At 39.8% G+C, this 27301-nt stretch overlaps 1 protein-coding gene across 2 annotated transcripts; it reads right to left on the reverse strand.

Annotated features, from left to right (window-relative positions):
- Positions 1-7370: 7370 nt before the first annotated feature.
- On the reverse strand, positions 7371-26912 carry STEAP2 (STEAP2 metalloreductase). Of its 2 annotated transcripts, none has more exons than XM_061997172.1 (5): positions 26856-26912; positions 21683-22207; positions 19433-19960; positions 15682-15846; positions 7371-9291 (listed from the first exon to the last, which is right to left on the reverse strand). In XM_061997172.1, exons 2-5 carry the CDS (start codon positions 22172-22174, stop codon positions 9010-9012), a joined length of 1467 nt encoding a protein of 488 aa, XP_061853156.1. In that variant the 5' UTR covers positions 22175-22207; positions 26856-26912; the 3' UTR covers positions 7371-9009. The 2 variants fall into 2 exon arrangements, with proteins under 2 accessions (XP_061853156.1, XP_061853157.1); XM_061997173.1 differs by having other exon boundaries at positions 9038-9143.
- Positions 26913-27301: the final 389 nt, after the last annotated feature.

Genomic DNA, 27301 nt, shown 5'->3' on the forward strand with positions numbered 1-27301 from the left:
CGTCCCGAGCGCGGCCCTGCGCCGTTGCCATGGGAGCGGGGCGGCACCACCTCCCGGCGCCGGGGCAAGGGCCCGCGGCGGCGCAGCGCGCGTTGCGTCGCCCGCCAAGCCAGGGCGGCTGCGCCTGCCGCCACCCCGCGGAGCGCAGCGGCCGGCGTCCTACGGGGACGAGTGGCCGCTTGTGGGGCCCAGGGTTGCCCTTCCTCCCTCATTTGGGTCCGACGTCTCTAACACTTCTGCTGCGACACTCAGGTTGCACATCCTACTCCACTCTTCTAGAAATGTCATTTCACACCCTGTTATAAAATGCTTCCTCAGAGAAATTAATTCCCCAGCGCCTGTGCACTGCAGAGACTGGGCTTTTTTCTCTTGCTGCACAGCTGGACAGTAGAGGCTGCTCACTTCATAACTTGTGATCATGAAAAATGCCACCGTGGCAGGCCGCATTGACAACCCTGAACATAGATGGGACGGGACAGTCCAGTCTGGGGAAGCCTGGCTGTGGGGAAGAGGGGTTAAGGAGTCTGGACACAAGATGGATACAAAACAGATGACTAATGCCTAGGAAATAATAAAAGCTGGGGCAGAAGTGCAAGGGGATATGAGTATTTTCTACTTGCTCTGTTTGCACCCCTAGTTTTGTTACGGCATCTCTCAGCTGCAAATACTATATGCTATGGGGATGCATGCATACCTAACAGCTTGGTGGTTGTATTCTGAAATGGTGTCTCCAGGATGGATATGTGGCTGAGCCTGCCAACACCATACTGCCAGCAAACACCAGGCCATTTGGTGCATTTATGTCTGGAGGAAGAAAGTTGAGTATCCAGATGTGGCTGCAGCAAAATGTGACACCTCATAGTGTGGTCACAGACACTTTGCACATATCCCAGGCTGCAGGCAGAGTTGATAACAACCTCAGTTTTCAATAACAAGTAATTTTTAACTCTTGTGTTTCCAAACATTTAAAGATTATGATTATGATAATAACAACAATGAGGATACTTGAATCTCCAGACAGCTTGATAACAATTGAGCAATTGATGACAGAAGCAAGAGAGAAACTGTCATGGCTTCAACTATAACCAACAGAGTTCTTATTTTCACTCTTCCCAGCTTGTATGCTACACCCCCACTATTTCATATCTGCCTTCTTCAGAAGTAAGGTGCTTATTGTGTTTCATATTCAAATAAGCTACACAGTTCTCCTTCCATCAAAGGGGAAATGCACAATACTGCATGTACTCAGTCATGCTCTGCATTTTGTAGAAGTTCATCCGTGTACAACTAAAAAATGATAGCAAAATATAGCCCAGCACAGAATTTGGAAAATGCAGTGAGCACTTTGACTTACTTAAGCTCCCAAGTTGTATTCATAGGAACACAGGCCATGCAATGGCAGGACCTTTAGGACACCATAGGGTATCCACTAATGTGACAATACGTCTGCCAGTCTTGGAACTGGTGTTTGATGCTTTCAGCCATATCTGCATATCTCTCCATTCCTCTAACCATTTTACTAGCCCTTCCATATTCTACTTAAACATTTGTTTCTGTGAATGTATCCTCAGTGGCAGTCTTGTATCTGGGCCTACACTGGATGGAACAAGATTTTTTGTTAAACATTTGTGATGAAATGACAATACTTATAGGTTTGAAAGCAGTTAGAGCTGAACCAACAGGATAATATATATGTTTTTGCTTGGTGTCCAGATACTTACTAAGTTGTATGTATTCAAAATTTTTAAGCTTATGAAAAAAAAAGAAAGTAGTAAAATTTACTGTGGCTTAAGTGGTCTTCAGTTTTGGCAATTTTGTTTTGTAGAGAAAATACCTAAATTGGGCAACTGAGTCTGTAAATTATAAGCTTAGGTCACATGCCATTTGTTGTCTGACTGTTCCAAAGATCAAGTTGTAAAGCTCAATTTGCTCGCTCTGCACCGTTTTCATAAATGAGGCCTTTAAAAATTGGGATGGAAGCTACACTGTGCAAGCTTCACCACAGGGATTCTGCTGCCCTTGGCAAATGTCTATTTTCCAAAACCTGCAATCAACTGTGAAAATATTTACTTAACAGTTTTTTTTTTTCCTCAAACAGGCTTATGTTGTATTTTTATCACATCTACCTCTTCCGTTAGTAACAACATCAAGATATCAAGACTGTAGTACCTTACTTCTGAGAGTATTCAGTCACAAGTATTAAATGTAAAGTCTTACAAATGCTAGTAAGTTTAAAAAGTAGAGTTGATGTAGAGAGGATTTCTGTTTTGACTGAGGTGCTAACAGACATTTCAGCAAACTCTGTTCTTGAGATAAAGTTATATTTCATAAAACTACAGGTCTCTATACTTGAATGTGTAGTATACTTGAACTGTGCCTTAGAAGATCCAAGGTTCTATATATAGGTCTGCCATTAATCTCCTGTTGACTTTACTGAGTGAATTATTTCCACTACCACTCTGTATTTTCCATCTTACAAATTGGGTTGCAAGCCCTTGAAGGACTATTTTTCAGAACAGGATACACCTTTAATGTGCTGGAATGGAGCTCTTCAAGCCAAGTGATGTCCTTTCCTTGGCTGTATTGAGCCTGTGGACTTTCTTCAAGCCATCTGCACTGTTTACCAAATATGACACTAAGCTTCTTTATAGTACAGAAATCAGAGTCTTTATAAGAATCAGTCCACTGACTCCTCATCTTCTTTTCATTCTCATTTCTTTTATTGATCAGCAGGAAGGGGAAAAAGAAGGGAGGGCATAGGAACAGAAAAGTGCAGAATTGTTCTGCCAGACGTCTTGTGTTTGATATCCACGGAAAAATACAAGACCTGTGAAGCGGCTAGCAGTAGACTCAACCTTAAACCTGTAAAGTCAACAGAGCTTCCACCATCTGAATTTACCTGCATATACTATTAAAATACAGTGTTTAGGGCATTGAGTAGTATGGATTTGAGCAGTAAGACACCATAGACAGAACTTACACTTTTGCATGGTACAAGGTACAGTTGGACAAAGGTGTAAGTTTGAGCCCTCAGCTGTCAGCACAGTATCAACACTCAGTAAAACAAGCACCGTCATAGAGAGAAACAGGGTGAGATTTTAAAAAAGCTGAGAAAAGACAGACTTCAAGACCCAAAACATTACTGTTACATCAGGTGTGGCAAAAAACTGATATTAAATATTTTGGATTTTAAAAATACCCAAATTCCATTTGTGAATCTGGGAAGGCCATGTAACTTAATGTGAAAGCAATACAAATCCTGCTAGCTTCACTGACATGGTGCTGACCTCTAGCTAAACAAGATTTCACCTCTTATGTATTCTTTTCCTCTTTTCTCTTATGTTGGCATAAGCCTCTTTGGAAAACAAAATCTATATTTCCAAATAAAGGATTACTAAGTGGTTCACCTGTTTTTCTCATTTAAACAGTAATGCTGCCTCACATGTACAACCAAACAGGAAGAGTGTCTCCAACTGGCAAACTTATGAGTGCCTAGCAGTCTAACTTTTGCCAGACATTGTTTGTTGGATGGATAGTGGACTGAATATATGCTGATAGTACTGTAGTGTTCATTCTGTGTTCTGAAAACATGGAGAGTACCTTACAGTAGGATATGGGATATATCTTTCCATTGTGTATGTGTGAAATGTCTGCAATCCAGCCATTGCAAAAGAAACAAATTGCCCTGTAGAATTTTTTTTTATGAACTCACATTGGAGTTCTACCTCTCAGAGAAATGTTGATCAGAGCATGTGTATTACAAAGCAAAGCATACTAAAATTTATTACTAAAAATGTAAGAGCAGAAGACAAAGCCAAGTAGCTGACATTGACTTTTAATCGATTTTTCTATAAAACAGAGTCTATGGAAAAATAGATAAAAGCATTACTATCAATTTATAACAGCCCTGTTCAGAGAGTCAGCACAAACAAATTGACAAACACAACTACAAAGAGAATATTGCACATGGGAGACATACTATGCTCACTGCAAGACAATGCCAGCAAGGCATGAGAAACAGCGTATAATCATAGAGACCATTGTTTAAGTCAGTTCAATGTGTCACATATTTTAAAGGCTGTAATCTAATTAATTAATAATGATACAGTATCAGTGCTGCAACATTACTCATTATACTGACAGAAAACACTAGAGCATGAACAGCCAAGAAGTCAAAACCCTGTTTATTGGCAGATGCACATTCTGAAAGGAACAATGCATATGTATCTATTTCTATTCCATATATGAAAATATTATACTGAAAAACTCAGTCTAACTTTTATACACCTGATATATCTAACTTTCAGGTGATATCTTCACATTCAGAGGAAAGCTGTTTCCTAACTATATTCATACCTGTGAAGTTTATAGCCACTTGGGAATTCATTGCCTTACATTAATTGTAATTTCCCTTAGTGATAGTTGGGCAGCATTTATAGGTAATAATATACAGACACAAGCACACACAGACACTATTCTATAGGCAACTAATGCCAAATAAAAATACAAATGCACTTTCTCATGTTGAAATATCATTTTATGCACAATGTTGGAACAAAAAGTTAAACGTGGCACCAATTCACAGTAACCATTACCACAAGGTAGATACGCAGAGAACTTGCAAAACAAATACAAAATGATTAACCTCTAAATAATTCAAGAACATATCTACTTAATGAACTTGTATATAGTCGCTACAGTTAATAGAATTGTAGATAAAATTAAAAACACTCATGAAACCTGTAACAGAACTGTATTTTAGACAATGTTAAGAAAGAATACCTTAATAGCCATAGAAAACAAATAATCTTGCAAAATACATAAAAGTTTCCATTTTCTAATACAATATGTACACTTCTGTATTATATATTAAGTATTTTTTTTATTAGGCAGTAAGCAATTTATATGAAGCTACACAAAAATACCTTTATAGCAGGCTATACCTCATACTGTGTATTTATTCTCCTAAGTAACTTAAGACATCTACATGAATGTAGGTATTTGTATTTAGGCAGTTAAACCTAATCTTTTAGGCTCTAGTATTTTCCAATGAGAAATCCCGTTGTGAGTTCTACAGATATTAATGTGTTTCATTATGTGAATAAAGATTCCTTATGTGATTAAACATATGCATGATCTTAGTAAACACGAGTGCCATTTTACATTCAGACTTACAGGACCTTGTTAGAGTGAATTGGTCTTTAAAAAACACTACAAACTATTAAATCACAAGTCAACTTACTATTCCAGTTAGAAGTAAAATACATGGCCTAATGGGAAACCATATGCCATTCTGTAGAACAAATGTTTAACAAAATGTCTTAATATACTTGATCTAAAAATGTCATCTATTTATTAGCACTTTACTATTTCAACATTTCAAGTAACTTACAAAATCAAATCACATTTTAAATTTTCCACACACACAATTTGGAAAAGGAGCAGCATATTATTATTCTCTCCAGACACCTTTGGCAGTTCAAAATTTAACAATTTAAACATTCTTGAAGAAATTTAATGATGAAATTTCTTTTTGCATAGGAAAGAGGGCCAGTTCTGTATATACTCTGAGTAGTTGCATTACAGTACAAAATATGGGGACTTTGATAGTAATTTTCAATCAGTACAGTATTTTAGTCCTGCAACATTATCGCTGTTACATCAAATGCATTAGATAATTGTAGGGAACATGAATGTTAATTACCTCTTCTATTGAAGTGCAGAATTACTATAAAATAATATGAACATATCTAATTTTGAAATGTAATTGGATTGTCAATAGTAATGTTTTCTGTCCTAAATCTGTTCACAGCTGTGAAATTCTGCTCTCAGTTATACTGTCCTATTCTAGTGATTTCAATTAGGTTCAATTAGGTTTCATGCACGGGCCTGGGGTAGAATGTAGCTTAGTATTATCCCATTAAAATCCTCCAAGACTTTGTGTATTCTAAGATTTTAAAAATTAATTTCACTTAAAGGACTGAAGCATAAATGCCTAAGTTTTGTGTGGTTTTAGGGCTACCAAGATGATCAAGGGACTGGAGCATCTTTTTTACAAGGAAAGGCTGTAGGACCTGGGGCTGTTTAGCCTACAAAAGAGAGGAACAGGGGAAGGACGTCATTAAACTTAGAAGTATCTAAAGGGTGGATGTTAGGAGGATGAGGCAACACTTTTTTCTGTAATGTCCAGTGACAAGGGGTAAATAAGCATAAGCTGGAACACAAAATGTTCCACTTAAACACAAGGAAAAACTTCTTTCCTGTGAGGGTGACTGAGTCCTGGCATAGGCTGCCCAGGGCAGGTGTGTTATCTCTTTCTCTGGAGGTTTTCATAACCCGCCTGGACGTGTTCCTGTGTGACCTGCTTTAGCAGGGGCTTGGCCTAGGTCATCCCTACCTTTCTGTGATTATATGATTCCCTCTGCAATAATGAAATAGGAAACAGAACAGGAAATTCAGTTACATGTAATTCCGCAAGCCTTTCAAGAAATATACATTTTCTGTATTGGAAAGTATTTACAGACAGGCAAAGTAAGTCAGGAGTTGCAATTGTCACGTTTTTCATTCTTAAGTGAAAATCTCATTTGTACTAGTTTAGGCTCCTGTCTCTCTCCAACGCTAGATTTTTCATTTGTCTAGATCTGCTAGAATAGTGCTTGTGTATCACCACATGTATCACTGAAATAGCTGCATATTGGAGGAGAGATGATAAAATTAGTACCTTGAAGCTAACTGATTTGTTTTTGGAAAAAAAGAAAGAATGCAAGCTTTTAAAATTAATTTAATAGATGGTTTTTTCATTTCTTTTCCTGGATAAAAGTGTGAAAGTTCCACATTTTTTAAAAAGTTAGATAAGTTTTTGGAGAAAGCAGCTATTAAACACAATAGTCCAGAGGCAGCATTTGTCTCAAATAAACGCTAAATTACTGATTTCCAAGAGGCTAAGAGGTTATGTCAGGAGAAGAATCACTGGACATGCCCTCTTTTTGGAAACATCTGCTACAGGTCAGCTCTTTTTTCTTTCCAATTTTCTGTTTTCTCTTTCCAAGTGCTTCCCTCTCACCCTACAGTTTTAAAAGGGGGATAAAACTGAGTTTTCCCACTATTTGAAACTCAACATCTGTAAACTGAAAAAAACCTTCTGAAATTTTTGTTGATACATGTGTAGTAAGATTTGGATTTTTTTATTTTGAAAAATTATTTGGAAACCTCCATTTTAAGAGAGAAAAAGAATTCACTGACCTCTTATTATATACAAAATATGTTTAAAGACTTATCAAAAGTGGTTTAATTCTCAAAAAAAGAATACAAACATTTCTTTTTCACCACTAGATATCAACACAATTAAAATGAAAGAAAGTTTAACCGTCTCTTGATTTGCAACAAAGCTGAATATACACAGACTTGGTGTGTAAATTTGGGGAATATGGATACTACAATGAAAATTAAACTGTGATAGTTTTTTTGAGCTTTAAATGAAAGTAAGAACAACTACGATGAACTCCCTGGATTTAGGGTGGCATAACTGGGAGCAGAGTTTGATTCTAGATTCTTCTCAGTCTGTGGACATGTTGGTTTTATGACAGAGATAATGAGATTTACAGGACTAGTGATATTTAAGGATAAATTCAAGCTTAAGTAGGGTATATTTCTGATTTATGATATAGATGACAAATTCTTGCAACATAATAAATAAGTGAAGGTTCAGCTAAAAAAGTCAGAGACTGTCAACAGTGCAAATATAGCTAAGAAAAATACGATTTCATAGAAGGAAAGGCAATTACCAAATACACATTCTGATCACCGAAATAGAAGTTTTGCTAATTAGGCAGGAGTGGCTGGAAGGTATATGAGTTGAGTTTGGCTATTACATTAGAGAAGGGTAGAACTTGTCAAAGCAGTAGACAGAAATAATTATGGATGTTCTTTTGAATTGCACAGGAAATGCAGACGTCAAGCTTCAGAGACAGATTTTCATTTTAAAGTAAAAGAACAACAGTTTTGTTTCTCAAAAATTTCAGGCATATCCCAGAGAGACTTGTTGTAAAACTTTTACATAAAAATAGAAGATTATGTTTGCACAAAGAGATACTAAGATTGTAAGATAGTCTCTGGGAAATTAATAGAAAATAACAAAAACTCCAGTGTAAAACATATGGAAAAGGAGTTTTGTGTTGCTTCTCTGTTTTATCAGCATACTGAAAATTTCACAGTGAAAATAGATTTTTATTGTTGCAGACTTCTCAGCATTTTTTCTGTTTTAAAATATTTTCTGGTATTTCACAATCATTCTAAACCCAAAAACTAGTTGCACACATATCTGCAAGTCTTCCTACACATGTGTAACATTGCTTTGATTTTTCATTATGTGATGTATGAAAATAAAAAGATGACAAAGGTCTAAAATCCTACTTTGAAAGAAACAACGGTACAATGCCATTTGCTTAACAGATATACACAATAATTTAAATGGTTTCGAATATTCAAATAATGGAATTGTGTAAAACCACACACACAAAATATACTGTACATGTGCAATACGTCATTATAAATTACTTTAACTTGTTTCAAAACCTGTTTATTTCTTAAATTATTAACTCTAATAGTATATGTTCTGTTCACAGTAACTCAGAAGTGTGGCTTTAATAAAAGAAACAGTGCCCAGAAAATGTGGCATTAATAAACAGTACTCTGACGCATATGCTCTAAGTCAAAAAAATATCTGGAACTCATGGTTATAATGTGATACAACTGTGCAAAGAAGCATTATAAAATTCTGATTTCATAATCATCTAACCCTCTGAAATTTAAAACAAAAATATTTTTGTAGTTATCTGAAGCAGTACTCTTCTAGTTATAAAAATTTATCATAGTTTGGTTTAGAGCTTGTACTAGATGCCAAGCAAGTCCACAGTGACTTTACTCATACTTAACTGAAATCCTGCAAATACACATTTATGACAAAATACCCTAGAATTTACAACAGTGCTAACAAATATTAGTCTATTATCACATCACAGTTATCCTTTCTGGGGAGAGATGTGAAATAGACCCACTTACTTCTGTAACATGGCTTTTCTCCCATCCTCTTCGAATTCTTCTCAGTTTTTTACTTACACATGGCAAAAGTAAAATGGTCTTACCTAGAATTACAATGGAAGGCAGAACAAGGGCAAGAACAAAATTTGGTGGTGTATAAAATCTGTAATACTCTTCTTCAAAAGCTCTTTTCCATCCATAAATCAGTACATGGAAAGTACTTATGAGCAGAGCAATGTATCCAAGTGTGGACTTTGAAAAAGAGAAAACAGGGAAAAAAGAAGAGATAAGAGTACTTGGTCCTTCATCAGACAGCTCCAACCCATTATTTTAACATTTCTGTTATACATCATGTTAAAATCTCTTACCTGTACACCACTTAAAATTAGCAATATGTGGTTTTAAGTTCACATGTTCTGAAAATTAGACTGAACACCGATTTTAAACATATCTCCACTAGCATCTGTAGGCATTAGTGAAAGCTCAAATGAGGATTATGTTTGCCCAAACTCTAAGCAATGGAAGTCAGCTTCAGTATATGTATCCAATAAGGAACAATTCCAGTGAAGTCACTTGAGCAACATCAGTTATGACTGAAAGTTCAAGTTCCCTGTTTCTTAAGTACACAAGTAGATCACTTCCAAGATTTATGATTATGGAACAAAGCAATTCTGCAGGAAGATATCTAGGCCTAACACTGCAGATTTTTACCACTCTGAGAGGTGCAGTTTACTTCTTCCTCACAATGGCCTACATCCACTTGTCTGAAGTCAGGACAAACCATCCCTTACCTTTCTCTATCAGCTGTTGCCTACTGATTAATGGGAGTACCTGGACTGCAGGACTTGGGCAAAATGGAACCATGCAACAATGCAGTTTATCATAGAGGTAGTGCCAAATGAAAGATGAAGTAGAAGATTACCACAACACCCTGCAGAGGACCTCTTAGCACATCATCTAGAGCATGCCACATAAAATAGTGCTAATATTCATTCATTCACTGTTTCTGTGTATCTGCCCTTTTAAGAACCCCATTATTGTATTGCTCAGCAGACTTGAATTAAACGTATTAACCTTGAATTTCTCAAGCCATGGTAAAAAAAAAATGCTATTATACTTTGAATTCTGATGGTGACTAAATGAAGAAAAACTCTTTTTGGCCAAAGCTGATGTAATAACTAACTTGCTTGGGAAACATTTGTAGAAGGTCAGTGAAACAAAGAAGAAATAAGTAACTGGCTACTCAGGTTTGGTTTAATTTGAAGAGAAAAGCTAAGAAAAACGCAGCCTATGAGCCTATAATATTTAGTGAAATAATTCATTATTTCTACTTCAAGACTAATCAGTTTGTAGGGAAAGGAGAATTTCTGAGCTAATACCACGTGCAAAGAGTCACAGATACAATGACTTAAAAAAGAAAATACATTTGTTAAATTCTAGAGATTGGTACCATGTTTTTTAACTTGTCAATATTTATGCATTTTTGCTAATGATTTCAGAGTCACATTTGTACATATTAGATATGCTGCACTCTTTTTCTAAAACATCCAATTTGCTGTCAAAATGTTCCATAAGAAACAACCAGACAACCACTTGTGATATGAAAATGGCATAAGCAATATCTGAATGCTTCCATTCCATTTTGGTAAGGAATTGGGACAGCAAACAGTACTATTAAACCTAATGTTTGAATATGTTATTGCAGATTTTTAGCAAGTATGTCTGTCCTGAATTCATTGCTGCTGTTATCACTACCAGCAGGGCAAAGGGCACAAGTGAATCACATCCCTTATTTATTCATCAGGCTTACTGACGAGAACTATAACAATTCCTGAAAAAGAAACGAGGGAAAAGGTATAGAGACTCTTTTCCTGCCCCACCAGATTTTTAACGCTTACTTAAAATTCCATCTACAAACTACAGTTTTGAGACATCTCTATCTGTCTTGCTATCTAATGGTCAAAATCAAAGTGAAGAAGTACATCAGTACACTTAGTAGTACACTTTGAACTAACAGCACAAGGACAAGAAAAACATACAATGCATCTCTATTTAAGTTCTTTTTTTTCCCCCTGTGGAAGGTTGTCATATGCTTCTTGGAAGCACTGGTAGGACATGTGCTAGTACACACTGGATCATATCAACAATTCATCTAAAAATATGACGACAACGACACTGCTATAGGAGCTTCTGTCAGCTACTGATGATATTTTCTTCTACCAGTCTCTTAATTGCTGAATTTCTATGATGTACTTTTGACAGTAATAACACTGCTTAGAAAGAAAAAGGATGTCCTCCACACAACTTAGCATTCTGCAGTCTTTGTTTTGTTTAGTCACAGCAGATCTGCACTTGAAAGTTCTATTAAGAGCATTTATCCCAGCTTGCAGCTACTGACAATGACTTTTCCAGAAGTGTAAGCAAGACTGGCTCCCTTTGCTACTTAAGTAAAACCCTACTGCCGGAGGCTGTGTTAGTACAAAACTTTTGGATTTGCTATAAAAAGTTGATTTTTCTGTATCTGCCCTGCCAGTATTCAAAGACTATGACAATGGCTGCACAGTAGTAAAATGAGGAAACTCAGAACTGACCGAAGCAGGCTTGGACAAAATGACATCAGCTAGTGCAGAAGGCGGCAATCTTGGGCAGCTGAAGTGTAAAAATAAAATCAGTTGGTAGCACTGGATCATACTACAAATCCTGGCCAGCAGAAGTGTCAGAAAGCCATATTCCAAAGTTGACCACCCCTATGGATGCTAACATGAAAGATGTTTCAAGTATTGAGAAATAAATTATGATTGTGGGAGTTACTAATTGCTAGAAAGCAATCTGCTTAACACTGTAAAGTTGAGAGAGCTGCTGTCATTCAGGTATGCAACCAAGTTTTCTTCTGCACAAATTTATGATTAGACAATGTGGAGGAGGGAAATGTAGTTGTGCTTTAGATGGAATATACATACTGCAGTTCTGTCATCCTTTTCTGGTTTCTTAAGACATCAAAAGAAAGGGGTGAATACATTTATGAGAGCTGGAAGAGCACTTAAACTGAAGTTACCAGAGAGGCTAGGAGAGGCACAGGATACTAACTTCTTTAAGAGCAAGAGTCTTTTGAAAGCAACAAGAAAGGATACTTCTCATTCACATTGGTGAGTGAGTAGTAATATCAATTTTAAGTAACTCTTGGGAGCTCTCTGCTCAGGCTCAAGGACAGCTGCTGGGAAAAGGGGAAGAATGTCTTTTGTTGCTTTTCTTCCTTATCTTCCAAGCTGAGTTACAGATTAGCACATTTCCTGTGGACTCTGCAATATTTTAGCTTTTCTTTAAGTCTTTCTCGTTTAGTTTATTTTCCTTCCCAATGAAAGTCAAGTTTTTAGCCGATATGAGAGATTCCCAGCCAAGACCATTGATAATTGTGACAGACTGTCATTGTTTGAGATGAAAAAAAACATTAAGAGGAGTGGAAAGGATGCAGGAGAAAAATCCCTAAAATGTTACCAGGAAGATGTACATATATAGAGACACAAATCTGCTGCAGGAAAAACCTGCTTCAGGCATTTCTACCTTCACAATGTTAGACTAGTTCCAAGCACTTTATATACACAAAAGGTATTTTCCAAAGCCCACGTTTATGCAAGGTATGTTTCAGATACCCTCAGTAACTAAATATTGCTAAATTTATAAATGGTCTGTTGCAACCTTGACTAGAATTTTACCCGGAAAGTTGTGAAATACTCAGGATTTGTTCTTTTTTTACTCTGGAGGGAAAGTATCCTATTGTGGGAGAAACAAAGCAGGGCAGCTCTTCCTCAAAGTCTGTGTGCAATAAAAGTTTGAGTAATACTGTCTCCAAAGAACTATGGGATTGTGCTAGCAGATAAAAGGAATGTTTACAAAAAGATAATCTCCCTATTATACAAAAGTCAGATTTGCACTTATTTTTGCTAAGAAACATAAAGCTCAGCTTTCAAAGCTAGTCTGCTCTGTCCATTGCCACTTCGAGTGACATGCTTTGGGCTCTAAGGTAGGAATACAAAAGCAGTAGTCATTTATGCTTACGTTATATATTTATAGTTTAACTTCCTTCAGAAGCCTGAAGCACCTAATGCAGCAGTGCTTGCAGACAACATTCTCCATTGCCATGTATTTTATGTGAACACTGAAGGACTGGTTTCAATAAATGCCTTTTTCTCTTTGCAGTATATTGGTGTGGGCTCGTCATTCTGCCTGCTCTGACAAAATATGAATAATTTTTAATTTATTGTCTATGAATATCTTTGTTTCTTATCCAAATATGTTTAGAAGGGAAAAAGAAGAGTACTGACGCAGCGTTTGAGAAACACGATGCATTAGTTTGTCAGCCTCAGCTTCTTCCCTGTGTCTTTCCTCAATAAGCTCTAACTCTGGGTCAAGTTAAGATGCCTGCAAAGTTTCATGCTACGTTTCCAGCATCTAAGATCTCCAACTAAGCAAACTTTGAATCACTGACTCGTTCTGTTGCTCTTCTATCTGGATATTATGAGTGTTTCTCTCTGAATCATGACAAAGTAATCAGATATTTGTTTTGTATACTGGTCAGCTCTGTACCAAGTTTTATGCTGGTCTCTTAGCTCCTAGTAAGGCTGACGTGGTAACTTCCCTTTGCATCACTATTCAACCCTCTCATATCTCACTTCATTCCTTTTCATACTTTGAGATATGATGTGGAGCCTGATCTGCTTCATCTCGCAGAGTTCTTTTCCCTTAATCAAGCAGGCTGGAATTTTTGGGGCTTCTGACACCTGTGCTATGAAACCAATCCAGGTAAGATGGAGACACCTCCAAAATAATTGGGGATATAGAAGATAGCAATGATTTCTGGGCCAAAACATTCACAATTAGGCTTTCTTTACAGTATTAGGAAAATTGTTGTAGAGGTCTGTTTGAACCAGAGTAGGTAGGTGAGATTTTACTCGGGGCTTATACTACTGCAACAAGACAGGAAAATAGTCTATATATATATAAATAATTTGTTAATCCCAATCTCAGATTTTCCTGATAGGACTCAAGACTGAATATGTTTAGTGGTAAAACTCTTTACAAGACCCTTATTTTGACAAAACTATATTTACTAAGATTAGCAACATTATCAGTGGGAAGTGCTGAGGTCAGAAACTGAGTATGTTGACTGACTGGTTCCTCATCTGTCAGATGCAAAAGAAGTTCAGCAATTATTGTGGCAAATCACCTGAGAATCAGGATTGAAGCTAAAAACATATGGCTCTTCCCATAAAAAAAAAAGCAGCACTGAGATGATGGGCTAATAGTTCCACTGTTTGTTCCCCGTAGAGTAAGATTATAAGAAGAGTAATTTCATCATATTGCACTTCATTAGAAGATACAAAAGACAAAAGTAAGAATTATCATGTTTTATCTGTTCTACCTGCATCCTGGGTGCAGTGAAGCTTTTGGAGAAATGCAGACTCCTTTTACTTTAGTGAAGGATCACTGAAAGTCTATTTTCTGATTGAATAAAGCAAGAGGACTTTTTGAAGGACAAGTAACTAAATGAAGAACAATTTACATCCTGGAAAGTAATTAATGACAAAGTGAAGTACCATTAATGATAACTAAGGACATTTTTAGTAGTTCAGTAATTTTTGTGATTAAAAATTGCATGATTAATTAGCAATACCAGTTCTCTTCAGCATGTGATGCAATATTAGCTGTACCTGTATACTTCCAGAATAGCTTGTTCCGAATTAAATTCCTCAAAATACTGACAGATAACTCATTAAAAGTTCATAATTACTCAATTTGGAACTATTCTGACTTTTATTTACAGTGGAAATAACTGCAGTAACTATGACACAATAAAAAAAAAGCCTTTGTAGACACATCACTCTGTGATTATTGCTCAAATCCTAATGAAATTTCTATCACTGAATGCTATCTAAAACTAATGGCAATTTTGTTTGGAAGCAAACATTAAGCTGTTTCCTAAAGCCCCTGTTTCTCAGAATTTTATGATGGTTAGGTCTGCCTGTTGTAGATATTTATCTGTGGGAGGAGGGTTGCAAAAGGCATGCCAGGACCTGGAAAAGCCTTTGCTTTTGATAAACAAAGCTTCACGTTTTACTAATGGATATTCTCAGCTACTGGAAATAAAGCAGTTGGGTGCTATATTAATTCCCACACAGTGGAGGGGAAATAAAACTAAATCAATTATACCATGGCTATGAGAGGGCTGTGCAATAAAAATCCTGTAGGACAAATTAAGTCTTCTATTTTAACACTTTTGTGCATCTACATGTAGTAGTATCCCATCAGTATCACTGCCTTTAGCAAGTTTGTCCAAATTTCCCTAAATTGAATTTAGCAAGAAATTCTAACAATGGAATAGATTAGTGCTCATTTGGTCTTAGCTATGTTGGCTATTTAAGACTAGGAAGTGTAAACACAAAATCCTGTTCTAACACTCCTGAAATGCTTCATGGCAATAGAGTAAGGGTATGTTCTTTTTATTTACTTAGTGGAGAGAGGAGAAAAGAGAGCTCTCATCATGTTGCAAAGTGCTTTTGTTCATAATTATGACTATGATCATGATGATCATCATCCAGGAATTCTTGTTAACAACAAACTCCCCTTATTTAAAGAGTAACACACCTGAATAAAACCGAACTCCCTCCAGTTTAAGGCACTGTTTACTGAAGGGATGGAAGTTACTGCCAGCAAAGAAAGCAATCCAAGACTCATTATTCCAAAGGAGATATATATTTCTATTCGCCACACTTCTTCCTCATTCCAAGAATTTTCAACATTTGCATGAACCTGATAATAGAGCAGAAAGGAAATGCTTTAGAATGTTAAAAATATCACCAGTTGTTTTGCTGAGTAAAAGTCTAGAGTCACAGGACATCTATAAAATGGGGTCAAATATTTCAGAGGTTTCCTCATGTCTTGGAGGAAAATAACTATTTCCTTACTGATGGTATTGCTCTTGTTAGATTTAAAATATATTAAACATGAATACCTAGATGAATTGTTAACAGAAAATGTAACATATAGCATTGATAATAATTGTGTTCTAAAATCAGATAAATCTGCTCATTCCTACAAGCTGTGTTATTCAGACCTTGGAAACTTAAATTCTCTAATATACTTTGAGTAAACCTTTGTTTTTCATTTGTTACATTCAGAAATACTTTAGTATCATTTCCTATTTTTGCTTCAGCTCCCTATGCAGAATCCAAGTTATTTTGTCTGTTTCACTGTTGACCCTATACACTAGATACATCCAAGATTGTTCTTGTTGGAGAGCTTTATAAGGAAAAAGAAACAATTTGGCTCCCTAACAATTAAGAGGTTTGGATTTTCAATTACTTCTCCACTTTCAGGTTAATTATTGTGATATGGCACATCTTGAAAGAGGTTCTCTATGAATATTAGCAAGTAACAGTTTTACAATATTATTAAAACCAACATAAGTTCTTAGTAAAAGTATCAGTGAGTCCTTTACTAAGTGTGAACAATCACAGTTTCTTGCTGCCTTTTATAGTTTTGCTCATCCCGCCTTGAAGTTGTTTTTCATGATAGCTCTTTTAGAATTTGCAGACCCAATCCCTGTTAAATTGTTCCACTTGATTTAATTTCCTTAGTTTGCTTTTCTTTCTGTCCTATCACATCTCTCTTTCCTGCAGATTTTATGCGCTGAATGGCAATGCTACTTTTCTGGCAGTGCTGTTTTTCTACCACTTTAATGGTGACAATTAGCTACCTTGCTGACAGATAGGTGCATCAGACTCTCTTCTAAAAGACGACAGATTTGTTAGAGATTGTTTCAGGGTTATGCAAGATCAATTGCTCCTGGGAACTAAGAGTCAATCTCCATTGCCTGTAATAGATGACGTTCATAGAATTTTTAATGAATAAAGTGTTTTTGCCACTGGTCCAAAATGTTACAAAGTAGTAGCATTTTCATTTTGTAAACACAGACATAGCTGTAAGCACTATTACAGCATCTACCCTTGTACTTTTCACACTGGTAAATGAACTTAAAATATACATACTTCCTCCATACATACCTCAGAGGTTTTCCGCTGTTGCTCTTAAGTTGTCCATCCTACATTCTCTTTGTGTATATTACTATCAGGGATTTACGCAGTACATGTCCTTGATTCCCCCTACCTTGGAGGTAAGTAACTTGACTGCAGCTTGGTGACTCAAGTCACCATGAGGTCAGGACCATGTTTCTCTTAGAATCACAGAATGGTAGGGTTGGAAGGGACCTTTAGAGATCATCTAGTCCAATCCCCCTGCAGATGCAGGTCAGCCTAGATCAGGTCACATAGGAACATGTCCAGGTGGGTCTTGAAGACTTCCAAGGAAGGGCGACTCCACAACCCCTCTGGGCAGCCTGTGCCAGGGCTCCCTCACCCTCACAGTTAAATAATTTCTTCTTATATTTAAATGGAACTTTTTGTGTTCCAGCTTCATCCCATTACTCCTTGTCCTGTTGCTAGATACAATAGAAAAAAGGGATGCCCCAACCTCCTGACATTCACAATTTACATATTTGTAAATACTAATAATATTCCCCCTCAGTCTTCTCTAGACTAAACAGCCTCAGTTCCCACAGCCTTTCCTCATATGAAAGATGTTCCAGTCCCCTGATCATCTTGGTGGCCCTGCACCAGACTCTCTCCAGAAGTTCTCCGTCCCTCTTGAGCTGAGGAGCCCAGAACTACAAACAGGACTCCAGATGAAGTCTCACCAGGGCAGAGTGGAGGGGGAGAAGAACCTCCCTTGACCTGCTGGCCACACTCTTCTTGATGCATCCCAGGATGCCATTGGCCTTCTTGGCCACAAGGGCACATTACTGGCTCATGTTCAGTTTATTATCAATCAGGACTCCCAGGTCTCTCTCTGCAGAGCTGCTCTCCAGCAGGTCAACTCCCAGCCTGACCTGGTGCATGGGGTTGTTCCTCCCCAGATGCAGGACTTTGTACTTGTCCTTGTTGAACCTCATGAGGTTCCTCTCTGCCCAATTCTCAAGCAGGTCGAGATCCCACTGAATGGCAGCACAGCCTTCTGGGGAATCAGCCAGTCCTCCCAGTTTGGTATCATCAGCCAGCTTGCTGAGGGTACACTCTGTCCCCTCATCCAGGTCGTTGATGAAGATGTTGAACAAGACTGGCCCCAGAACCAATCCTTGTGGAACTCCACTGGCCACAGGCCTCCAACTCGATTCTGTGCCATTGATCACCACCCTCTGGACTCTGTCATTCAGCCAACTCTCAATCCACCTCACTGTCCACTCATCCAAGCCACACTGCCTGAGCTTTCTGATGAGGATGTTATGAGAGACAGTGTCAAAAGCCTTGCTGAAGTCAAGGTAGATGACATACACTGCTCTCCCCTCATCTAGCCAGCCGGTTATGCACTCATAGAAGGCTATCAGGTTGGTCAAACAGGATTTCCCCTTGGTGAAGTCATGTTGATTCCTTCTGATAACAGTCTTTTCCTTCATATGTTTAGTGATGACACTCAGGATGAGTTGTTCCATGACTTTTCCAGGGATGGAGGTGAGGCTGACCAGCCTGTAGATTCCTGGGTCCTCCTTCTTTCCCTTTTTGAAGACTGGAGTGACACTGGCCTTTCTCCAGTCCTCAGGCATCTCACCTGTGCTCCATGATTGTTCAAAGAGGATGGAGAGAGGCTTAGCAATCACATCAGCAAGCTCCCTCAGCACTCTCGGATGCATCCCATCAGGACTCATTGACTTATGAGCCTTAAGCTTGGCCAACAAGTCTTTAACCTCTTCCTCTTCCACCCAGGGCAAGTCCTCTACTTTCCTGGCCATCCTGTTATCCTTGCTGGACCGGGCTTCTTGAAGGCCCGCCTTGGCCATAAAGACTGAAGCAAAGAAGGCATTCAGTACTTCAGCCTTCTCTGCATCCTCCGTCACCAGGGCACCCTTGGTATTTAGTAGTAGGCCCACATTACCCGTCACCATCCTTCTGCTGTTGATGTACTTGAAAAATGCATTATTACTGTCCTTAACATCCCTGGCTAAATTTAATTCTAGAAGGGCTCTGGCCTTCCTAGTTGCACCCCTGCATGCTGTGACAATGTTCCTATACTCTTCCCAAGAAGTCAGCCCCTGTTTCCACCTCTCATAGACAGCTGCTTTCTGCCTGAGTTGTACCAGCAGATCCTTGCTCACCCATGGAGGCCTCCTACCTCCTTTTCCTCCTTTCTTTTAGTCTCCTTTTGTATTTGATACTAGCTATGCATACCTTAACCCATAACATTTCCCACTGAAAAGAACAGATTAAGAAAACACATATATTGCATTCATGAGCCACAGGCATACAGTCAAGGCATTTTTGGCTTACTGAACTGAAGATTGGCTTACCTGTTGATATGCCATATTGAGGAACAAGTATCGCTCTGATCTCCTCATGGGTAAGCAGAGGCTGTATGCCACATGCACTGTTGCAAAGAAAAAACTGAGCAGTCCTAGCTGCTTCCGACACTGGAGCCAGTTGTCCAGCCAAGGTGGAAACCGCCTATACTTAGTACCGTAGTAAAGCTGGTACGCAGCTGCAATAAGTCCTGATAAGTACACTAGAGAAAGTAAAGTGATACCAACAATTGGTAGAGTCTTGTTCACAATCTCAATGGGGATCTTATAAAAGTCACTCTGCTGATTTCTCATGTATGGATGGATTACATCTCTGACAAAGGAATAGATGAAGAAAAACGTTGCCAGGCTAATGGCAAGCACTACAGGCCCCTTCCACAGTGTGAACAGTTGCAGAGGTAAGTTTTCGATCTCCCGTGAAGATGACAATGCCCCCAAATCAACAGGAATAAAACTGAGCTGATGGGCAAGTTCAATAACTTGATGGCGAGCCTGAACATTGTTACTGCATATATAAACCTGTAGGGAAAGTCAAGTGAATTGTCTGTAGTCAGAGAAAGAGACTGAAACGTAAAAAATCCCAAACCCACATGGAAATCCCTTAAGGGCCTCCAGGTCAAACCACAGCACCACTGCTAAAACTGTACACTGTTATCGCAGACTCTATCACCAGGATAAGAACAAAAACATATAAATCCATGCAAAGTGGAAATATGCACACTCATTTAGCAACAGAATAAATAAACCAAAATTGGCTTTTTCTTGTGAGTTAATAATGAGCTGACTCTGGGATGCGCTGATAATCTGCACACTGGAGTCCCCTGCACTGAGATATCTACAGGACTGGATTGAACTTGACACAATAGCTAAGAGCATTTCAGAAAATCTTGAGTCCTTCAAAAATACATGAATCTTGAATGCTGACCCTAAAACAGCTGTAACATAAACAGAATGCAAAACAGAGAACTGTGTGATCTCTCCATGTATAACAAGTTTAGCTTAATATCACAATCCAGATTTCCACAAAAATTGAATGTTTAATGGAAAAGATGAAAATTAGCAGTCAAATAGGAACTCCTTCTAAAGACCAGTTTACTACACAGTGGAAGAAACACACTGCTACAAAGTACTGTAAAGTTCTTTTAAAATTTACAGTGGACTATAGTTTGCCCAATACTCTTTGTTGGTCATCTGCATTAGAAAACATGTCATCTGTTAAAATAGTATGGTGAGGTTATTTTAAAAATTATCTACCTATATATATAATATATAGATATATCTCAATTGCATTGTCTTTAAAATCTACCTGAAGTGCCAGAAAACTCAGCTTACTCTCCAGTAGTCATATCACACCATTAATTTCTCATGTATTTCTCAGAGCCCATAGAGCTGTGAAGGACTAGGTTCTTGCATAGACTTAAATCCTTCATATCATACCATTAATTTCTCATGTATTTCTCAGAGCCCATAGAGCTGTGAAGGATTAGGTTCTTGTGTAGGCTTAAATCCTTCATATCACTTCAGCAAAGCATGAAAAACATAAATCTGCCTTTTCTATACACAGGATGGATTTCAGGAACATACTGGGAGGGAATTTGAACATGATGTTCTCAAGTAGTCCTGGATCAAATAAATGATCACTTAGAAACGTATGTGCCTCTTTCTGCTTCCTCATATTTATGATCTTGGGGCATTACAAAAGCTAGACAATTTCTTTCACGCACCTTGCTGTTACATTGACTGCAAACATTTCTAGAAAATTGACTCCTGAGACCTGGGATCAGGACCTCAGATTTCGGTGCATCTCTTTCAATAGCTCACTCCATATAAACCGATACTGAAACTAAAATATACTGGGAAAGACTACCTCTATCCTTATATAGAACATACGGATAAAAATTACCATATTTCCTACAGATGACATTAAGACTCAATTTCTTTTCCCTGTCTGTGGTCATCTAAAGGTCATCAGTCTAGTCTAAGCTAATATCCACATTTCCTCTGTAATCTTTAAATATAACCAGGCATCCCAAAGGCCAATTTGGACCAATTACTCTTTATGTTCTAACAGTGGAGTGAGGTAGACTCTGAAAGTTTCATTTGCTACTAAAACTTAAAGGCCAAATATTTCAGGTATGTTAAGTCAGACAGGAGGAATCCCGTGAGTTCTGTCTGCTTACATTCAGTTCCTGTCATTTTCACGTTACAAACAAATTAAATTAATACAAATATACTATTTACCTGTCTGCTGGCATCCTTTGGTCCTAATTGCAGTGACCAAGCTGAAATGACATTGAATCCTTTGACAATCAGGGAATCTGGGAAAAGTGATGCCAAATACTCTGCATTGGAGTCTGGATATTGGTCTACTCTTGTATTATTGCTGACATCAATCAGAATTTTACCAGCGAGTAAATGTTTGAGGTCCCACAAAGAGGTGTAGTGTTCTCTGTGAATGGCTACAAAAATGATGTTTGTTTTTGCTACAGCATCTTCATGGTGTGTGACATCAACCACATGTGGAAAGAACTCAGCAGCAAGTTTAGGGTTTCTGCTTCCTACGACCACGTGGTACCCACATCTGATAAGTCTAATTGTCAATGACTTAGCAAAATCTCCACTTCCAATGATGCCTATTGTGATCTTACTGGCATCCTTGATGCCATTGGAGACATTTGGTAGAAAAGTTTCTTTGTGATTCTTAGGACTTCCCATCATAGAGATTGATTCCATACTTCCAAGACACCAAACCTACAATAATTTGTTCTGGGAGGAAATAAAAAAGAGAAAAGAAAAGAGAAAGCAACAGAAGGAAAAAATCACCATCATACAATTTTACAAGACATCATAACTCATAAACACCTCTGGAAGCAAAATCTGTGGTTCTAAGTTTCCTGTTACGTTTTCTTAATAGAGTATATGCCACTCAATTTTGCCTTGAAATGTGTCACTAATACAAGCAGCAACTTAAAATACTTCAAGCACTTCAATAATAAACTTACAGGAGTAAGTAATATTCTCTCCATCTTCTCCTATTCCCTTGTAGTGGTTTTGCCTGGGCCAGGTTTTTTGGTAGCAGGGTGGCTTCTTTAAACAAAAAGAGTTGCCAGGAGCTTCCCATATAGCTCACAGGGTTAGGGCCAGTCAATTCTAAGCTGGACCCTGCACTTGACCCAGGCCTGGCCTATTAGCGATGGAGGTAACACCTCTGTGAATAACATGTTTGAGAAGGAGAAGTTGTTGCGCAGTTGCAAAACTGCAGCAGCAACAGGGAGAGAGAATGTGAAAACATCTCTGCAGACACCAAGGTCAGTGGAGAAGGAGGGGGAGGAGGGTGCTTAGGCACTGAAGAGGCTCCCTTGTGATATGTGGGGAGGACCATGTTGAAGCAGGTTGTTCCCCTAGAGTCCATGAAGGACCACCGGGAAGCAGAGATCCACTCGCAGCCCGTGGAGGAGCCCACACCAGAGCGAGTAGTTGCCTGAAGGAGGCTGTGTAAGAAGTTCATCCTGGAGCAAGTTCCTGACAGGACCTGGGAGTCCGAGGGGGAGATGCCCACACCAGAGCAGGTTTGCTGTCAGGACTTGTGATCCCATGAGGGACCCAGGCTGGAGCAGTCTGTTCCTGAAGGACTGTTCTTCCGGTGGATGACCCACGCTGGGGCAGTGTGTGAGGAGCTGCCCCTGTGGGAGGCCCCATGCTGGAGCAGTTTGTGAGGAGCTGCAGCCCGTGGGAAGGACTCACGCTGGAGAAGTTCATGAGGGACTGTCTCCTGTGGGAGGGACCCCACACTGTAGCAGTGGTAAGTGTGAGGCCTGCCCCTGAGAAGAAGCAGCGGCAAAGTCCATCTGTAATGAACTGACTGCAACCCCCATGCTCCGCACCACTGGGTGGGGAGGAAAGGGAGTCCTGGGAAGAGGAAGGGTGGGGGGAGGTGTTTTTAAGATGGTTTTATTTCTCATCTCCCTGCTCTTATTGTTTCTTTAATAAACCAAATCTTTTTCTCACTAAGTTGAGTCTGTTTTGCCCGTGACGCTAATTACTGAGTGATCTCTCCGTCCTTAACTCACAAGCCATTTGTTATATTTCTCTCTCTCTCCTGTCCAGTTTAGGAGGGGGAGTGACTTTATGACTGGGTGGACATCAGGCTAAACCACCACATCCCTATCTTCCACAGCTCTGGAACACTGGACCACGAGATAACTTCATGCTCCTCAAACTAATGGTCAATGGAATAACGAGAAGAAACATGTAAGGAAAAACTGTCATTATGGAAAATATTAGAAAGTAGAGATAGCTGCAGTGGGGCTGGCATAAGGACTGTGAGTTCATGGAAACCGAGTTCCTTTAAAACCTTATGTAGGTTATTATTGTGGTATCCTATATTGGCTAGAAAGGAAGGGATGTAAAAGTGTCAAAGCTGCAAATGTCATGGCTACCACCATGACTGACATCCACCTGACATACTGACCTGTCACCCTGGGAAATGGGCTGCCCAATGGCAAAGACAATGAGGGAAATTTGTCAAGGTCTGTTTGTGAGATCTGTAACGACAGTGCTATGTTAGAGTGCTAGGTCTGGCCATGGATGCATAAGGATTAACTGCAGGTGCAAGGGTAAAGGATTCAAGGCCACAAGCCACAAATCTGCTTGACAATTTTCTGACCAGGCAGAGAAGACAAATCTTGGAGACAAACACATGGGGCAGCATTCCAAGAAAAGCTAATGGCAGGAAGAGATAGATTTCATGGAATAATAAAAGAGAAGGGAGTTTTAGGACTCGAGTTCAGTGCAGTAAGGGAAGCTTTGAGGAAGAACAGAAGCTAAGGCTCATGGAAAATTAAAAGAAATAAAGTTACCCCTTTGCAGAGAAGAGGTCACAGAACTGCTGTACAGCTGTCACAAAAAGACATAAAAACCCAATAAAACAACCTCCAGGAGGAAAGTCTTCACATGAAGCCATAGTTATAATGTAAGTGGTTCTGCACTGTTGAATGGGAATGAGTTCCAAAAATGAAGGAAGCAACAAGGAAAGGCAGGCTAAGAAGAAGCAAAGAGAGAGAAACCATGAGGTTAGCGTCTTGGAAGCAATGGGCAACAGATGACATAAAAAGCAGGAGATGAATGAACCTCTTTCTGAGCCACTATCCAAGAGCTGATATGATGGTAACATCACCAGTGGGGGACTTTACCCAACTATTGGCTAGGAATATAGTATGTGTGGTAAACAAGCTCTCACAATTAAAAACACTGGAGGAAGCTATGAGAAGAATGGGATCTTTTCATTTCAGCTTTGACTAGAAGGGAAGAACTCACTGAAACTGGGCTGAGAATAAAGATGGAAAACAGCATGTGAAAGCAACCACAAAATCAGTGTTCTAAGAAAGGATTCTAACAGTGAATTGTTCTGGCAGAGTTAGACCACATGGATTTTTATGCATACACTGAAAAAAACCCCATTCAACCTCCTTCTTAGTATATGATTTGAAATGTATCTAACTCATGAATAAAATACCAGTATTTCCTGTACCATGATAGGTTCCCATCCAGGAACATAATGTATTTTCATCAGATAACAGATATATATCAAATGGATATGACAGAACATGTATACTTTTACCAAGTGATGACAGATGCCCATTTCAGTTCAGGTCATGTGACATGAAGGTGCTGCAAAGCTTTGTGATAGAAAGGGAACCACCTTAAGAAAATGGGCTACCAGTACCATTGAACCATACTGCAGCAGTTTTTGCCCAAAGAATCCTTAGGAGAGTGGGCATCAAGGATCTAGACATTATGAATTTCTCTGGTGAGCTGAATTTGCCCCACTCGACAAAGTTTCACACTAACCTGTTGTAAGGCAAGTAGAGTGTGAGTAACAGACTAAAACAGACTTCGTAAAAAACTTTGAGGGAATAGGCAGGCATGATGGTTGGTCAAATAATCTAAGAGATGGAAGAGATCAGAGAACTGGCAGTTACAGGACTCTACTAAATGTATAAAAATAAAAAGGAAAAAAAAGGGGGTATGTGTGTACATGGCTAAGAAACTACAGAGACAGTGCTATCATACAGGGATAAAAGAAGAACAGCAATGGTACAGAAATGAGCTATAACTAGTGAAGGACATAAAGTGTAACAAGTAAAGGTTCCATAAATACAGTAAAAGACAGAAGGTTTATAACTTCAGAGGAAAATGAACAAATTAGAGGTGATACAAAGTAGGATGAAGTGTCAAATGTCTTCTTTACTTCAGCCCTCAGCAGAAAGGTTAATTGTGAATACATATTTAATGGAATTCCTTTTACAGAGAGACAGAAAGCGAAAAAATATAAGAGTAAAGGATAAATTTAAAGATAAGATAAAGATTTTCAAGTCAGCAGACACTTAGGAAACCCACCCTTGATGCTTAAAACGCTGATCAAAGTGACAGCTTGAGAACTCAGCAAGGACATACCTCTAAAAGAGCAGAGGAGGAGGACTGAGGAAAACAAAGATTTTATAGACTAACTTCAGTCTCTGGACAGATTGTATGTCAAATTATTGATCAATCAATTTGTAAATAGATGGAAAGCAAATTCTAAGAAGTAGCTAAGGTGGGTTGTTTAAGAACAGACTGCAACAAAATCAGGCTTTTACAAAATATCTGGCTTTATAGATATTAAAAAAAATAGTGGAAGGGACATAAATTTGCCATTTGCCCTTAGGTAAGCTAAGAAAACACTTGAGAGGCTATGCCAGCTAGAAGGTGACAGAGACATTAAAAACTACTTTTAGAAAACTAACTACTGGAGGAGAAAAAGGAGCAAAGAGAAAGACATACAGTCACTAAATTTGTGACCTCACGCTCGGGTGGTAACTTAGGAGATGAGACCTGAGGCCAGGGTTGAGGCAAGGGTCTGGCCGGATGGCAGGCGCAGGCTGATGCCCGCTCGGCAGGGTGACGGGCGGCAGCGCGATGCGGGTATCTACCCCAGAGGAGCTCGGCGAGGCCGGTATCTAACCTAGAAGAGCTCGGCGAGGCCCATGTCCCATCCGGCACCTCCAGACAAGACCGGCGACTCCACTGCCCGGCCGGTCGCCGCCCTGGCCACTTCCGTCCCCCCGGGCTGAGCCGGGGCAGCATTGTAAGGCCATCGCAGCGAGGAGGCAGCCGGCTCCGCGCCAGCGCCTCGTACCGGGGCGCCCGTCCTGGCTGCCGAGGGCTGGGCTGCACCTAGCCCTGCTGCCTGCCCCGCTCCGAGAGCCTCCGACATCGTCAGGCCTGCCACAGTCGGTCTGAAGGTAGGGGGAGCCGCGGCGGGTGCTCCCCACCACAGCGATGGGCAGCCTGACGACGGTGGGCACAGTTGGCCTGAGGCAGCGCCCGATGGGGATGGGACCCCATCCCGTCCCCCGACCCCGGCGCCTCTCACCTCCTCCCGCCCGCCAGGAAGACCAGGACCGCCGCTGCTCCTCCTCAGACTCCGGGCCCGCAGTGGCGGGCGGGCAGGCAGGCGGGCGGGAAGGCGGCGCCTCTCCTGCCGCTGCGATCCGCCCCTTGCGGCAGGTCGCCGCCGCGGCCTGGCGGGCAGCTGCCACGTCCTGCCGGGGCTAAGGTGGCGACGGGGTAGCAGTACCCGCGGTCAGCCGCGTGTGAGCAGAGGAGCGCGGTGGCTTCGCGGTGTCGTCGGCCCCAGTCCGTGATCACTACGCTCCGGCCACGAACCCCACAGGCGTGTGCAGTACGCACTGAGCCAGACCCAGGGTCCCACCGACACAGCATGGGGACTTCGGTCCTCAGGCGAGAAGTCGGTCCTGAGGGCAAAACGCACCTCCTCCTGGCCCCTGCCCTGTCTTGGCTGCTGCGGCCCAGGTTTAT

The sequence above is a fragment of the Colius striatus genome, chromosome 5, assembly GCF_028858725.1.
Source record: "Colius striatus isolate bColStr4 chromosome 5, bColStr4.1.hap1, whole genome shotgun sequence".
Classification (NCBI taxonomy): Eukaryota; Metazoa; Chordata; class Aves; order Coliiformes; family Coliidae; genus Colius; species Colius striatus.